Genomic DNA, 16,322 nt, shown 5'->3' with positions numbered 1-16,322 from the left:
TTTTGTGCATTTTTAACAGTGCAAATTAACCATGCAACAGAAAATTTGCTGTTATAAACCCTGGTCTTTGGTTTCATAAAAAAAGATCAGAACAGATTAACCGGTTATTAACCGATTACCAGAATTTAAAAATACATTTTTCACTCCAGAACAATAGAAAGTGACTTTGTTTCTGTTTTTGGTTACGTGCTGCCAAAAAAGCTGTTCATTTTCAGTTTCCGTTTTTAGTCCCTAATGGCAGCGACTTTTGCATGGGCAAATTTTTTTCAGAAAATGTAAAAATCTATTTATCTCTTATTGCCACAGAAATGACACACTTCACCTGTAAGATACATTTGGATGATCTTTGAATCATTTTATAAAAGAGAACAGGTGAAATACACATCTTCTGCGTCATGAAAGAGTAAACTTGACAACAGACGTTTTTCACAGACTGTGGTGACACTTTTCCGCCTTATTTAGCAATGTACATCTAGCAAACTTTTTTATATTTTAAAATTTTTTATTATTCAGAGTAAATTTATAACATTGTGCCATGTGTTATTTTACCCTAGAAATAATTTCACAGCTGAGATGGGGTTTCTAAAACAGCTGCTATGGGAGTGACAGTAAATTTGTCATCTCCTCTCTTCTGACTGCTGTAATCATCCACTCAATTTTTTATTTATTTTTTTTGCCTCTTGTGAAAAGTCGTGGAAACGTAATTGCTGTTAGAACAAATTGGTTACAAAAATAATATTTGTTGTGGTCTCACATTCACCACTATAGAAGTTTGCCATGCAATACTTTACTTCAGCGTTCCAAAACCCAGAAATGTGAAAAGGTCTATAGACAGAAGCAAAGAGAATTTTAACGGGAAAGACTGGGTAGGTCAGGTTATAAAGAGTGTAAAACACAGGCATCAGGACCTGCATGAGGAGCCAGCCATGCTTACTCAGCATGTTACAGGCTCAGGATGGAGATTTCAATCCCATTCCATTACGATGCAAGAAAAATGGCTGATCTCCAGGTGTTAATGACTCCTACAACATGAGAAAGAGAGTTGGGGGAGGGGATGGTACCAGGAAACATAGATAGATGGAGACTCGCATGCTTTGCAATAAATCTGATTACATTATATGTTTCCTCAGTTTAAAACAAGCTTTTCCTTGAAACATCAACATTGCCAATGTACTAGTAAGTCAGCCTCATAAAATCTTTTTATTCTGACAGTCTTCTCCATTCTAAAGCGAACAGATCTGACACACATAAGGTGGGGGATGAAACAACAAAGCTGTTTGAGATACTGTAGCAAAGACTGGCACAGAGCACTGAAGGGGGAGGAAGAGAGCTAACATATATTTATTTATTTATTTATTATGTTGAATTCCAAAAAGAATGATAAAGAAATTACCTTACGAGTAAAAAATACTATTTTACGCATTATAAGTGGTTCAATTAAAGCTTAGACGAAAAAAAAAAAAAAAAAAGAGACATCCAAAATTGTTTGCAAAAAAAAAAATAAAAAATTAAGCTATCATTCAAAGCTACAGATGCTAAAAAACAATATATTGTTCAGAGTTTGCTCTTTCATTCATGGGACTTAATGAAGATTTGTTATGTTTCATTTAGGAATCAACTTTGTCTCAGATGTTTCTCCTAAAATGCCTTTGATGAAATAAAAAATAGACACATGATATTGTCATAAAGTAAGAGTATAGATTTATAAAATAAATGTGAATAACACTAGGCTTTGATGAGAAATGTTTGAGTTCATATTGAAATCTTATTTGATTTCATACATTGGTAGCTATACAAACCTGAGAGCACAGTTTGAGGTATTGCTGAGATCTCTTCTAAAACTCTAGAGGAGATGCATGTGAGATTACAGGAGTATTTTCCTCAAGAGAAATTCTGATAGGAGACTTAGGCTCAATTTGCTCTCCCTTTAAAGAGATCTCATTTGTGATTTTCTTTTTTCTATGGGGACTATCAAATTTGAACAATCATAGGTTCTTATAGATATAATGGAACTAACACAATATACAGTTAGCAGTGGGTCACAGGTGGAAAAAATACTTTTTTTAAAAGAATAAAAGAACAAAACAAGAAATCAAAAGAATTAAGTGCACCGTATTAGAGCACTTTGGCTGGAATGCAATCACCTTCAACCACTGTCAACCTCTGCGCCGCTCTGAGCTAATGGAACCACATTGGCAGAACGAATGGCAGCAGAAATCAAGTCATTTACGCAAAGCATCTGTATGGCATACTTGGACACACACGCTCTCAGCTCTGCGCCATAGGAGAGCTCATTCTCCCTCCCCAAATAATCCATTTCCCCACCACAATGAATATTTGATACGGTTCACACAACGTGCTGTGGCGTGTAAAATAAGTGAGGAAGCAGATGCATGGTGTGGCACCAATGGGCGACAGGAAGCAACATGACTGTATTAGAGTGTTCACATTAGTACTGGCATTTGTTTCCCCAAAGAAAAATAGAAATGATTGAGGTCTATTTTTTATGGTTTTCATGTACTGTACCAAGCTTCAGTGCAAGATATTCTGTGTTAATGTGCAATACACCCTGTTTTTTTTTTTTTTTTTTTTTTTTTCAAAGTTTGAACATGCTGCATGTAGAGTAACAAAGGCTCCATATGCAATTAGGGATTCACCAAAATTTCGGCTGAAAATGGAACAAAATGCTATTTTCAGTTTTTGCACGAAAGAGAAAAAAGTCAGAAAATCTTGGCCAAAAATGTAAACAGAAAAAAACAAAAAAAACAAAAAAAAAAAAACACTCACTTGAAGAAAAAGCATTGTTTATTTTGAACAATAGAGTTCACATCCCCAAAAGCGATCACTCTGTGACAAGCAGGAGGGCGTGGCCAGGCCGAGAGGATACACACCCGGCGCTGAGTTGCCCAATCAGCAGGAGAGAGATAAAAGGAGGAGCCGGTGACACCAGAGAGAGAGAGAGAGAAAGAGAGAGAGACGCACGCAGCTGTATTCGTGTGTGTGCGCTTTTGTTTATGTTAAGTCTTCGTCAGTGTTTTATTAAAAGTCTTGTTGAACGTGGATCCGGCTCCTGTTACATTGGTGCCGAAACCCGGGACTGGAGGAAGATGCGCTGCTGAGGAGAGGTTTGTTTCAATGGTACTGGAGCGGTCCGCCAGGAGACGAAGGAGCCATTACCGTCTGCCAGGAGGTGGAGGAGCTGTTACCGTCCGCCAGGGGATGGATAAACCGCTGCCTTCCACCAGGATGCGGAGGAACTGCTGCCATCTGACAGGAAGCGGAGGAGCCGTTGCCTCAGCCAGGGGATGGAGGAGCAGCTGCCGGCAGGCAGGAGGTGGAATTCAGAGCCATCTCCCGGCGTCGCGGTGGATCACTGGACAGCTGGCTGAGGACCGAATGGCGACGTGGTTGGGAGCCGGAGTTTTTTCTTTTATTTTCTCTCTCTCTCTCTGTCTCTCTTTCTCTCTCCCATCCCCTCATCCAACCCAGGTACTCAGGAGGAGGGGAAGACCAGCCAATGATGGAATCCTGCCCTCCAGGAAGGGGGCGGGTAAGTCAGACCGGAGGTTTCCCAGGCCTGAATCGGGTGGTGGGGGTGTGTAACGAGGAGGAGGGTGTGGCCAGGCCGAGAGGATGCACACCCGGTGCTGAGTTGCCTAATCAGCATTTTCCAGTGCTCCAATATTGTGTATTATTGTGTGTCATGGTCATTACTGACAAGCACCAATATTGCATTAAAGAAGTGTAAAATCATGGCCTGGGTAGTTCAGCGAGTATTGACGCTGACTACCACCCCTGGAGTCACGAATTCGAATCCAGGGAGTGCTGAGTGACTCCAGCCAGGTCTCCTAAGCAAACAAATTGGCCCGGTTGCAAGGGAGGGTAGAGTCACATGGGGTAACCTTATCATGGTCATGATTAGTGGTTCTCACTCTCAATGCGAGCGTGGTAAGTTGTGCGTGGATAGCGGAGAATAGTATGAGCCTTCACATGCTGTGAGTCTCCACGGCGTCATGCACAGTGAGCCACGTGATAAGATGTGTGGACTGACTGTCTCAGAAGCGGAGAGAACTGGGACTTGTCCTCCGCCACCCGGATTGAGGTGAGTAAATGTGCCACCATGAGGACCTAGTAAGTAGTGGGAATTGGGCATTCCAAAATTGGGGAGAAAAGAAGCATAAAATCACCAATAAAGTAGTCCATATAACTTGTGCATTATATTTAAAGTCTCTTAAAGACATACAATAGTTTTGTGAATCACAAATTATGAGTTTAATAAGTAAATACTGTATATAGTCTGCATGCGCAGCGCACTTCAGTGAATGAGCTCAGCTCTGATGCTGAAACACTCATTGTACGCGCAAGGCTAATGATGGGCTCATGATCATGCGCTGCTTCTCAGAGTGTTTCGCCAAAACAAAAGCCAGAAGTTTGTAAAGTTAAGAAATTTTGACTGAAATTGTATAATTGTATAATATAACTATTTTAATTGTATTATTATTATTAACAATAATAGGCCGGGGCACCACCGGTCTGAATAACTATCCCCCCCCCATCTCTGGAGGGGAGACGCTGCCCTTTCTGCCGTTCTGTCAGTCGGTGGTCCACCCCGCCTCCTGTGAACCTGGGGGAGAGACAAGGGGATGCATGGGGAGAGGGAAAGGGCGAGCGAAGACAAAGAGAGAGAGAGGGGAGAGAGAGAGAAGCACTTGCTTGCCAGCTCCTGGACGCGCTGTCGCCCGGTCCTCAACCGCTCCTCCGCCCTCTGGTGGACACCAGCTCGCTCCTCCCCCGGTGGACAGCAGTGAGTCCTCCGGCCCCTGGCAGACGGAACTGCTCCTCCCCTTCTCGGCAGACGGCCGCGGTTCCTTTGGCTCACGGCGGCTGGCAGCGACCCCTCCGTCTCCAGGCAGACGGCCGCAGCTGCTCCCCTGGCGGATGGCAGTGGTGAGGACTCTGCAATTTTAAACTTAAAACAATATAAAACTTAAACAAACAGACACACACTAAGCGGCCGCATGCGTTTCTCTCTCTCGAACCGGCGTCTCCGGCTGCCCCTTATCTCGCTCTTCCGCTGATCAGCTGCTCCATTACGGCCCGGCCACGCCCTCCTCCTCATCACAAGATCCACTAAAGAATCCATGTTGCATTCAAGGTCCACATCCAAAAAAAAATTATTTACCAGTAAAACTTGCTTCATGTTCACTGAAGATTTTCACTGGAATTACTGTTCCACTTCCGTCCAAACTTACAAAGCGTTTTTGACAGCAAAAATTTAGCTTTTCGAAAACACTCTCCCAAGTGGATAAATTTGAAAAACACCATCTTATTCCACTACAGTTACAATTTAAATAATTGGTATTTAGAATACAGTTACATTCAAAAAAGTATTTTGATTACTGAAGAGATTACTTTGCATTTTATTATCACTTATTTCATTTAATATTTAGTCCTTTCAGATGGAAAAATGTGTACATATAAATGATGCGATCCAAAGTGCATTTGAACAGCGGTGAAACACTTTCTTATGAAGTGTTACATTCATACGAGCAGACAGATAAGTACGTTTGAAATAAGTTTGGAGCAGAAGAAATAGAAATAAACCTTGTGTAAATTGTCAGCTTTACACTAAGCTAAAATGCTTTTTCTAGCCATTTTACATGCACGTTACCAGGGACGATCATATTTTTTTATCAAGAAAATTCATGTTGTATCATAATTTCTTTATTCTAGTAAGACCTTTGATATTAGGGCAAAAATCTTATTTTTGATAATAATTTTTGTATTGTTTTCCTGTAAAAATATCTAAAAATCCTTAAAACAAGATCAATTTGATTTATCTTGTTTTAGAAACAACACTGCATAAGATATTTCGGTTTTTCAGAGAATGTATTTTTAATGTGTACTTTGTCTTACTGTACTGGCAGAGTTTTTATAAACAAAACAAGAGAAAAAATCTACCACTGCTGAAGAAGTAATACAATGTATTTAGAATACGTTACTGACCTTGAGTAATCAAACGGAATACGATAAATATTACATTTTACAGCATGTATTCTGTAATCTGTAGTGGAATACATTTCAAAAGTAACCTTCCCAACCCTTTCCATATAACCCAAAACAATCAAGATGGCAGCCCATGTTGTAGCGGTATGTTTGCCTGCTATTAACTTTAAAAGCGTTGTTAAAGATAAATGTTACTTTGTGCAACCTTCACACTGCATTCCTTCAAAGGCAACAGGAAGTTCCCTATCTGTCACTCACTCGATGTTGTGTTGATGTAGTGACACTAGGGGTCGCCCTTGGGAGCCCCAAACACCTCTGATCTTTGAGAAAAGGCCAATGGGAATTGGCGAGTGGAATTTGCATGCAACTCCCCCTGACATATGGGTATAAAAGGAGCTGGCTTGCAACCACTCATTCAGATTTTCTCTTCGGAGCCGAGCGGTTGTGTTCAGTGAGCTGAATTACTCTGCTGATCCATTCACCTCTAATATCCAGTGAAGCTGTTGGATTTACGGCGCATTACAGTGGTTTCTCCCCCTCTTGCGCAGGCGTTGTGCAGAGAACACCCCTGGGCGCTTCAGCAGCTAAAAGAGTATATTCTTTCCTCACAAAGTGTATATTTTCCTACTAAAAGTGTGGCACTTACGAAGCGTCTTTTTCAAGATGCCTTTTCGTTTGTGTATTATTCCTGGTTGTGGTTGCTATCTCTCCGCTTCTGAAAGATAGGTCCAGAGACCTCTGGAACCTCCATGTCTGGCCCTTGGATGGGATGCGGAAGACCTAAGTGTCTTACCACCTGCAGTGGTAGACACGATCACTCAGGCCAGAGCTCCCTCTACAAGATGCCTGTATGCCTTATAGTGGCGTCTGTTCGCTAAGTGGTGTTCTTCCCGACGCAAAGACCCTCAGAGATGCGCAGTCAGATCGGTGCTTTCCTTCCTGCAGGAGAGGCTGGAGGGGTGGCTGTCCCCCTCCACCATGAAGGTGTATGTAGTCGCTATATCGGCACATCACGATGCAGTAGACAGTAAGTATTTGGGGAAGCACGACTTGATCGTCAGGTTCCTGAGAGGTGCTAGGAGGTTGAATCCCCCCAGATTGCGCCTCATTCCCTCGTGGGACCTCTTTGTGGCCCTTTGGGGCCTACAGGGAGCTCCATTCCAGCCCCTGGAGTCAGTTGAGCTAAAGGCACTCTCTTTGAAGACTGCCCTCCTGACTGCGTTAAATTCCATCAAGAGGGTAGGGGACCTGCAGGCGTTCTCTGTCAACTAAATGTGCCTGGAGTTTGGTCCGGGCTACTCTCACATGATCCTGAGACCCCGACCAGGCTATGTTCCCAAGGTTCCCACGACCCTGTTTTGGGACCAGGTGGTGAACCTGCAAGCGTTGCCCCAGGAGGAGGCAGACCCAGCCTTGGCGTTGCTGTGTCCGGTGCATGCTTTACACATCTATTTGGATTGCATGCAGAGCCTTAGAAGCTCAGAGCAGCTCTTTGTCTGCTTTGATGGACAGCGGAACGGGAGCGCTGTCTCCAAACAGAGGATCGCCCACTGGGTCATTGATGCCACCGCTATGGCATATCATGCCCAGGACGTGCTGCCCCCCTTGGGGCTACAAGCCCACTCTACTAGGAGTGTGGCGGCCTCCTGGGTCCTGACCAATGGCGCCTTTTTAGCAGACATCTGCAGAGCAGTGGGCTGGGCAACACTCAACACCTTTGTGAGGTTTTACAATCTCCCGTGTCTCGTCCCATGTGTTGTCAGGTAGGAGCAGGTAAGTTCCAGGACAGCTGGCTGGGTGTACTGCTTGCACATAGCGCCTTTCCCCTCCCTGAGGTGAAGACGTGCGCTTTGACTCCCAGTCATGTTCACAAAGTTGTGGACCCTGTATGACCTTCCTCCTTAGCCCTGTGGCAGGCGGGTTTTTGGAGAAACTCGCTGCCGGCCCAGTACGTGTGCTAACTAGGCCCTGTGCTAGGATAGGTGCTCCACATGCGTTGGTTGCCCGTAGGTAATCCTGTGTGATGAATCTTCCGCAAAATGGTTTCCCTGTTGGTAAACCGCGTCTTCCTTGGGCAGAGGTCCCTCTGCCCCTGGTCACTGTGTTTGTAGAGCTCCTCCCCCCTCGGGAAGGACCTACCACGGGACTTCTCCACATGAGATACTTCCGACAAAACTCGGTAAGACCATGTGACATATTTCCACTCAAATACCCCCCCCTCCGGGTGGGGTGTGGTCTCCGTGGTGTCCTCCCCTTCAGAGGGACACCCCCCGACACGGACCACTACATGGCCCCCAGCTGAACGATTTTGTTCTTTTTGGGGAGAAAAAATAAGAGGCTGGGTCAGCCGGTCCCTATTTTTGGGCAGTCAACCCGTCCCCAAGGTGCAGGGGACCGTGTGACGCCTGTAAGAGCAGCCGGATGTGCTGGCTACGAGGCACACAAGGTCTGCCCGTCTCGCACCGCCAGTCCACATAATACAGTTCAGTTTGTCATGCCGTTTTGTATAGGGACCCCTAGTGTCATGACATCGACACAACGTCTCGTTCCCTCCATTAGGGAATGGAGGTTATGAAAGTAACCAGGACGTTTACTTGGAATTGATGTCCGGCAATGGAACCTGAGGACAATTGCATTTCAGAGTGTAAATGGAATGGCAATTTTTCACATGTGCAGTATGGGGATTTAAGAGTTTGAAAATGGCAGTGTGGACATAGAGCATTTCAGCGCATCATTTTATACAATTGTTGCACATTGTTTCTTAGGAATCCGCGCACACAGAACCTCATAGAAAGCTCCACAGCTTTCAGCAGAAATCAACCGCCAGTCATTCACAAATTTGTACACATCCCTTGCCCATAGTTTGTTAATTCATGATCAATATTTGGGCTAATTTGATTATGCTTTTAGCTATTAATAACAGTGTTGTACTCTTATGGGCTTTTCACACTTTTAATTGTTAACCAAAGGCCATTATTAACCCTGGATTAAGGTAATCCTAGGTTATCTTGCTTCATGATTCACATTGTTCATATTGACCTTGGGTTAGTCTTTCACATTGTAACTAGAGATTAAAGATTATTATAGATCACACTTTTTTCACAAAACTCTGTGCTGTTTACCCGGTGCAGTTAACAGTGCAGCAGGCGATACATTTTATTTAAATAAAGAGATGTTTGTGTAGGTTTTACATCAATTATGGCAGTAGAAATGAAACTAATAATGATCAATTGTTGGAGAGGAGCATTATAACCTGGCATATATCAAGATGAGCGGTGTAGTCAAGCACACTTTCAGGATGTTAAAGAGATAAATAAAGTGTCTGGATCACAGTACTAGAGCAATGCTGTACAATCCAGGCAGAGTGTGCCAGATCATGGTGGTCTGCTATATAGCATTCAGAACCGGCCCGCAAGATCAGGATTGTGCTGTGTAAATTGCATTCAGCACAGATTTTGTGGGTGCGTTTGCACCGTTGACTGATCTGCATAATTCCTTTTTTGAGGGGCCCTTCAGCTCTGTTTGACACATTCTACCATGTTTAAATCTACTCCACAGAATTTCCCAGATTTTCCCTCAAAACCAGAAAAGAAAATATGAAATAAATATACAGATTCCATCTGGACCTAGATACTATCACTAAATCAAAATATAATTTTTTTTCTTGGTCTAAACTTGGTCACCTAGATCTATAAGACCCATTCTAACCACACAACAAACTTTCAAAGGAACTATAAAATCATAAGCTGACCCATTTCTTTTGATGTATGAGGCATGCTTCTGGCATTGTTAATACTGAATTTTCATTGAGCGGAGAAAACCAAGGCACAAATCGCTCAATCTAAGCCCTTTCCATTCCTGGCCCCATGAAGCCGTCTGATTGGCTGGGCCAGACTGGGCTGTTTATCTGTCTTGATGTGGTTACATCAAAGCACTGAGAGTCATTATCACTCTGGGATTGGTATGGGGGAATTTCATGCTGTCGAACTGAATGAGAGCGAGATGAGGGCAAAAATCTGACAAAGCTCAAAATGATGTGACACCATCACAGGGTGGATGCCCTTATTAACCAGCCACACTGGCAATATCCAGCAACCTGTAAACGCCAGTGATGTAGAGTAAATGTCATATTTTGGAGCTCTAGGGGAATTGATGAATGATTTGTATAAGACAACCAATCTCAAATCCATCTTCATCGCCTCATTAATAACACATTCAAAGCTGAGAGAATGTGATATAGTGAAATATGACTCTAACCAAAGAGACAGAGCACTGTAAAAATGAAAAGATACTTGAGCCACAATTTGGGGTTCTCCAGAATTCTTTTGTAAAAGCTCTACACCAGTAGTTCTCAACCGGAGGGTTGCGACACAGCAAAAGGTTGCAGGTCGGTGCAGAGTCGTAGAGAGCAGGGAGAAAACATTGCTAATTGAATATAATTATTTAACTAACCATTACATCATGCAGTGTTAGGATAGTTAGGATAGACTCATAGTGACTTTATTCCATACAATGAAAGTGTCACAGTCTGACTCTGTTAGATTGTCATGTCTGCTTGTTTTCCTGTTTGTTTCTCTTCCTCTTGTGTCTGCAGGTCCCACTGTCACAAAGGCGAGACAAAGAGACCCAAGAGCAGAGGAACAGTTCAAAGGTTTTTATTAACAATAAATCCTGACTTCAGCAGATCCAGATGAAGTGTGAAGATCCTGGCACCGACTGCAGTAGAAGGTGATGAGTGTGTTTGTTGATGAGTGCACGTCGACCGCGCACTGAGCAGATCCGTAAGGAATCCTTTGTGAAGAGTGTGTTTGTATGCGAGTGTATGCATTGTGGTAGTCAGGAGCAGATTCGTGACGAATCCTCCGTTGAAGATATGTGGACGAAGAGAACAGGCGTACAGTAAACTGGAAGGCAACCACACTCCCGACACACGGGTAGAGATGGGAAACCAAAACAGATACACGAGACAGGACCAACTAGGCAGAGAGAGTGAGGTAAGTTACTTCAACACCAAACAACAATCTAGCAGTGAATTAGTGGAAAGACAGGTGCTACTAGCATGCTAATTAGTGGCGTGATCAGCGTTCCCATGGAAACAATCAGTGTTCCCATGGAAACTCTGATCACGCATGCCGACAGCACCAGCACCAGAGACACACGAGGGAGAGAAATATCAAAACAAACAGAACAGACCGATGAACTCACTGGAACCGTGACAGCCACGTGCTGTATGCTAGCCCCGTTGCCATGACATCACCAATTACTCCTATCAGCTCATCAGCCGTGTCACCTGTCTCTTGATACCTCTCCCTATATTAGCTTCCTTCTGTTTTGTCCTGTGCTCAGTTGTTTTGTGTGTTAGTCAGTCTAGTCGGTCTAGTCAATCTGTGTTATCTTCCAGTCTTTGGTCAGTTTTATTTTTATCTGTGTTCTCGTTATATTCCTGTTCTGTTTTGGTTTGCCTTTTTCCCTCCACTGTGAGAGGTTTATGTTGTTTTTTGTAGTTTGCTTAATAAAGTATTTTTGTTCCATCTCTGCATTTGGGTCCTTCTTCTCTGCAACACAACTGTGACAGAAAGTGGATTGTGACTGAGGCTAACATTATACATAACATCTCTTTTTTTGTGTTTCACATAAGAAAGTAATTTGGGTTTGGAACAACATGAGAGTGAATAAATGACGAGAGAATTTTCATTTTTGGGTGAACTATCCCTTTAAGGGTTCTGTTTTTGAATCCCAAATGGTCCCCCAAGTATCTTTTTAGTTTACAGTGATGGGACATATTGTCTCACCTGTACTCTGCACTGCATTCAGGTAGCTGTCATCACCGTTTACCTGCAGGGAGGGAAAAAAAGAAAAGATTCAAAATGTGGGAAGCTGACAGAATTATGAAGTGATTTGTTCGGTGCAATAAAGTGTCTGTTTTTCTTGAAAAGTGGAGTTTTATCTTCTTAGAGATGACAGACATTTGAACATCGGTACATCTTGTGTCTGCCTACGCTTCCACTTGACTCAGAGGAAACTGTGCAAGTTCTCCCTGACAGCATTACAGGGAACAAAGATATCATCTGTTAATATTTTTTCTTTAGACATTTTATTTCCGCTTTTATTCACACTGCACTGCCACTGAAGTGTAAATAGCAGACGAGTTTAGTATTTTAATTGGTATGGTAAAAAAGGACTTAAATATTGATCTGTTTCTCACCTACACCTATGATATCGCTTCTGAAGATATGGATTAAACCACTGGAGTCTTATGGATTACTTTTATGTGGCCATTATGTGATTTTTGGAGCTTCAAAGGTCTGGTCCATTCACTTGCATTGTTTAGACTTACAGAACTGAGATATTCTTCTAAAAATGTTTGTTTGTGTTCTGCAGAAGAAAGAAAGTCATACTGGAATAGCATGAGAGTGAACAAATGATGAGATAATTTTCATTTTTGGGTGAACTATCCCTTTAATGGACAAATTATGTCAAAATAGCTCCTTAAAGGAATAATTTGGTAAAAATGAAAATTCTACCTTACTTTTTTAACCTTCATGTCGATCCAAAAACGCATGGCTTTCTTTCTTTGCAGAACACAAGGAAACTTTGTGGTCTGTCTTTTCAGTACAATAGCAGTTAATAACGACTCAATTTAAAGCCTGAAAAAGGACCTAAAAGTATACTAAAAGTAGTCCATGCGACTTATGCGTCATATTCCAAGTCTTCTGAAAGCATACCGTACAATAGGTTTGGTTTAGGAACAAAATGCTAGTAATTTTTTAAGACATCCGTTATATATTCATGTGCGCAATGAGAGAGTCCACAGTGGCTTGCGTGTTCACGCAAGAACTTGTTTAGTGTTGTTTAGTGCTAAAAAGATGAAATCTAAAAAGAATTTGAGTCACTATCAACTGCCATTGTATTGAAAAGATAGACCGGGATATTCATGAATTATTTTTCTTTTGTATTCCACAAAAGAAAGTAAGTTATACGGGTTTGGAACGACATGAACAACATTAACTTGTCAACGTCTTTGTGTGTAGTTGCACAAAGACTTCAGATTAGTCTGCAAATGATGTTACTACAACACTTAAATTTCCAAGGTTGTCAGTTCTGATTTATAATAGCTTAAACTATAAATATTTATCTGTAAATCAATCTTCACATACATTGCCCAGTTCTGACAAAGGGTTTTCAAACCATTCACCCAAAGTCTGAGCTGTTAAGGTTGAATACAACCTAGAAATCTGAGGATTGCTGAAAGAGCTTCATTCTGGCAAAGGTAAGAGAGTAAAGCTGTTCCTGTGACTTGAAATCCAATGAGTGCCTTTCAGGGAGGCAGGACTACTGCTGTAACTCAAAGGTTTTGTCATCAGTTTTCTAAAACCAATTGCACTCTGTTCTCCGAAGTGATTTAAAGCTTTCTGGCTGAGCGTCATTGCTGAAATCATGCAGCTTATAATCTAGAAACTGATTTATTTTTCTAAGCATTCACCGCTGATGCATTGGACTGTTTCAACCTTTTGTTTACTGGGTATACCAGTCCTTTAAAAATACTTAAAAGCCTCTTGTTCATATGCTGCACTGGACTGACTGTAATTTTTTAAACATGAACACACATGCAGGCATATACACTCAATGAGCACTTTGTTAGGAACACCTGTGTGGCCAACCGTGTGGCAGCAGTGCAAAGTGTAAAATCATGCAGATACAGGTCAGGAGCGTCAGTTAATGTTCACATCAACCATCAGAATGGGGAAATATATAAAAAAAAATAATAATAATCTTAGTGATTTCAACTGTGGCATGATTGTTGGTGCCAGACGGGCTGGTTTGAGTATTTCTGTAACTGCTGATCCCCTGGGATTTTCATGCACAACAGTCTCTAGAGTTTACTGAGAATAGTGCCAAAAAAAAAAAAAAAAAACATCTAGGTGAGCGGCAGTTTTGCAGACGGAAACACTTTATTGATGAGAGAGGTCAGCAGAGAATGGCCAGACTGGTTGGAGCTGACAGAAAGGCTACAGTAACTCAGACAACCATTCTGTACAATTGAAGTGAGCAGAATAGCATCTCAGAATGCACAACACGTCGAACCTTGAAGCGAATGGGCTACAACAGCAGAAGACCACTTTGGGCACTTTATTAGGACCATAGTGTTCTTAATAAAGTGCTCAGAGTGTATGTTTGTAGATGAAAACATAACTTAATGAAGTAAATAATACCAAGCAATAAACAGATCTGGGATTTATCACCACAAGCCTGGCTAATTGCATTATCGATTACTAGCCTCAGTTAAGCACTCTGATATTTGTGCTCATTTCAACACACTCTGGTCAGTTAAAGCCATAATTGCATCTGTTATTCTCATTTCAGGGCAGCAACAGAGGCCAGACTGACGCTGACCTGTGATTATGTTGCTTTCCCTAAAATAACAAAATACATACCTTGGGAAAAAACACTTGATTTCTGCAAAAGACACCACCGTCTTTGAGTACCAGTAGGCTTTCAAACACTTTCTCTAATATTACCTTTTCAGTTCTACACAAGGAACAGTTTATGGTAATGGAGTTTACTGTATATCTTGTATGGCACAGATGAGTAAACATACGACCAGGTGTGTTTTCCCGACAGCTGCAAACACAGTAAGGCATACAAACAACCTAGGAGTTGTCTAGCCTGTGGAACTTGACTGAAACACATATGCGCCGTGCTTTGATCAATTGCTGGTGCTTTGTATCTAAGCAATATTTGAGAAGTCTATTTGTGAATGCATGTTTCAATACGCAAGCACATATATAAAATCAATCTGGTGTGTTACAGCATCTCAGGAGCAAAGCTCTTTAACAGATTTGTTGCTGCTCTAAAATTTCTGTAATGAAGAGGAATGTAAAGTCTCTAATTGAGCATGGCAGGCACATTACTCATTAATTCCTTCCCATAGTGCTGTTGTTTTACCGCCCAAACAGATGTTAAGGTGCTCTAGTTCTGTTGTGGATGTGAACTGAGATAAAGGTACAATTATTTGTTGAATAACGCTGTCTATTTCCTTAGAACATTTAGAGCCCCATTTTGGAGCTATTAAGCAAACATTATGGCAAAATGACTATTATTCAGTTTTTCACAATTTAATCTTTCTTAGGCTTTGGTTGTCTAGTTTGTGCTGATCTTAGTTTGCTGACTTCCATGTATAAATATGCATTAGCACACAAAATCAGCTATTCTTTTCAAACAGTCCTTATATTAAATCACTAATTTTATTATAGCGCAATAATCATACTCATTAGTCTTACAGCAGAACATGGGTCAATATGTTTAATTTTTGTAATGGAATCCTTTTGGTTTCAGGTTCTGGTCTTTGCATTCAAACTGGATAAAGAAAAGTGAGACAAACATTTAAACAATAGCTTAATTCAATTTGCACACATAACCAAAGGCAGAGATTGGTCTGCTTGTATAAATTATGTTTCTAATGTGTATCATTTAAAGCATTTCCTCCCCACAGCAGGGCATGTCAGAGCCTCTTTTAGAAGGAGGTAGCTTTGCTTGAATCCATTCAACAGCATGTGAGCCTTCTATTGCACAGACATCTTCTATTGACAGATATAACATGCTGCATTAGAATTGACTGAAAAGGTACTATTTTTAATCATGCGAAATTTATGTTGGTGGCAATACAAATCAATAGAAATAAGATAATGCACACATGGCCTTTACAGATGTAATGCACCTACTTTCTCACGGGAGAAGGGCGCGTGTATTTGTTCCATGCTATTATTGAACAGCCCTAAAGGCGCGTGACGCGTCTTACCTCCGAGAGCGCCGGCAGCCAGAGAGAAAATCCAGCGACCAGGGTGAGCATCATTCTCCACACTCTTGGATGCATAACTATCTCCGGTTATGGGTCAGTGTCATTGTCCGGTATTAGAACCCCCTTTTGTCAGGCAGAGGTCCGGATTAGGGTGTATTCGCGCGGGTTGAATGGCACAGTTGTGGATGCTCTTTCAAAGCGCTGGTTTCAAGGGTGAGCGATGATATGCTCCTCTGTGACCCGCCGTAGGTCGATGTGTAATGTCTAATCAGTGTAGTGTCACGGACGCACACACCCCTCGTAAAATACCCACGCGCAGCACTACGTCTCAGAGCGCTCGCGGCAGCCAACAAACTGGGCGTCACTGTTGCCTTAGTACAGATCTGACAATGTAGATAAATAATATTAAATATTATATTAAACATTTAAAAAATAAATGAAAACATGTGAAATATGCCCAAACGAACAGTTACAACGATGTTCTTTGTTATTTGTAGTTTATTACATTGTAGTAACG

The 16,322-nt window shown here is 41.9% G+C and overlaps 1 protein-coding gene across 1 annotated transcript in view; it reads right to left on the bottom strand.

Annotated features, from left to right (window-relative positions):
* The window catches only part of LOC127422840 (neurotrypsin-like), a 61,843-nt gene extending 45,770 nt beyond the window's left edge, over nucleotides 1-16,073 (bottom strand). Inside the window, exons 1-2 of the mRNA XM_051666640.1 lie at nucleotides 15,806-16,073; nucleotides 11,799-11,841 (exon numbers count right to left, since the gene is read on the bottom strand). Coding sequence (XP_051522600.1) covers nucleotides 11,799-11,841; nucleotides 15,806-15,880 — 118 coding nt within the window. The 5' untranslated portion in view covers nucleotides 15,881-16,073. The remainder of the gene's footprint in view (nucleotides 1-11,798; nucleotides 11,842-15,805) is intronic.
* Between the last annotated feature and the right edge of the window lie 249 nt (nucleotides 16,074-16,322).

Source organism: Myxocyprinus asiaticus, chromosome 32, assembly GCF_019703515.2.
Source record: "Myxocyprinus asiaticus isolate MX2 ecotype Aquarium Trade chromosome 32, UBuf_Myxa_2, whole genome shotgun sequence".
Taxonomy (NCBI): domain Eukaryota; kingdom Metazoa; phylum Chordata; class Actinopteri; order Cypriniformes; family Catostomidae; genus Myxocyprinus; species Myxocyprinus asiaticus.
Note: the sequence above shows the minus strand (reverse complement) of the source record. Positions and strands in the feature narration are given on the sequence as shown.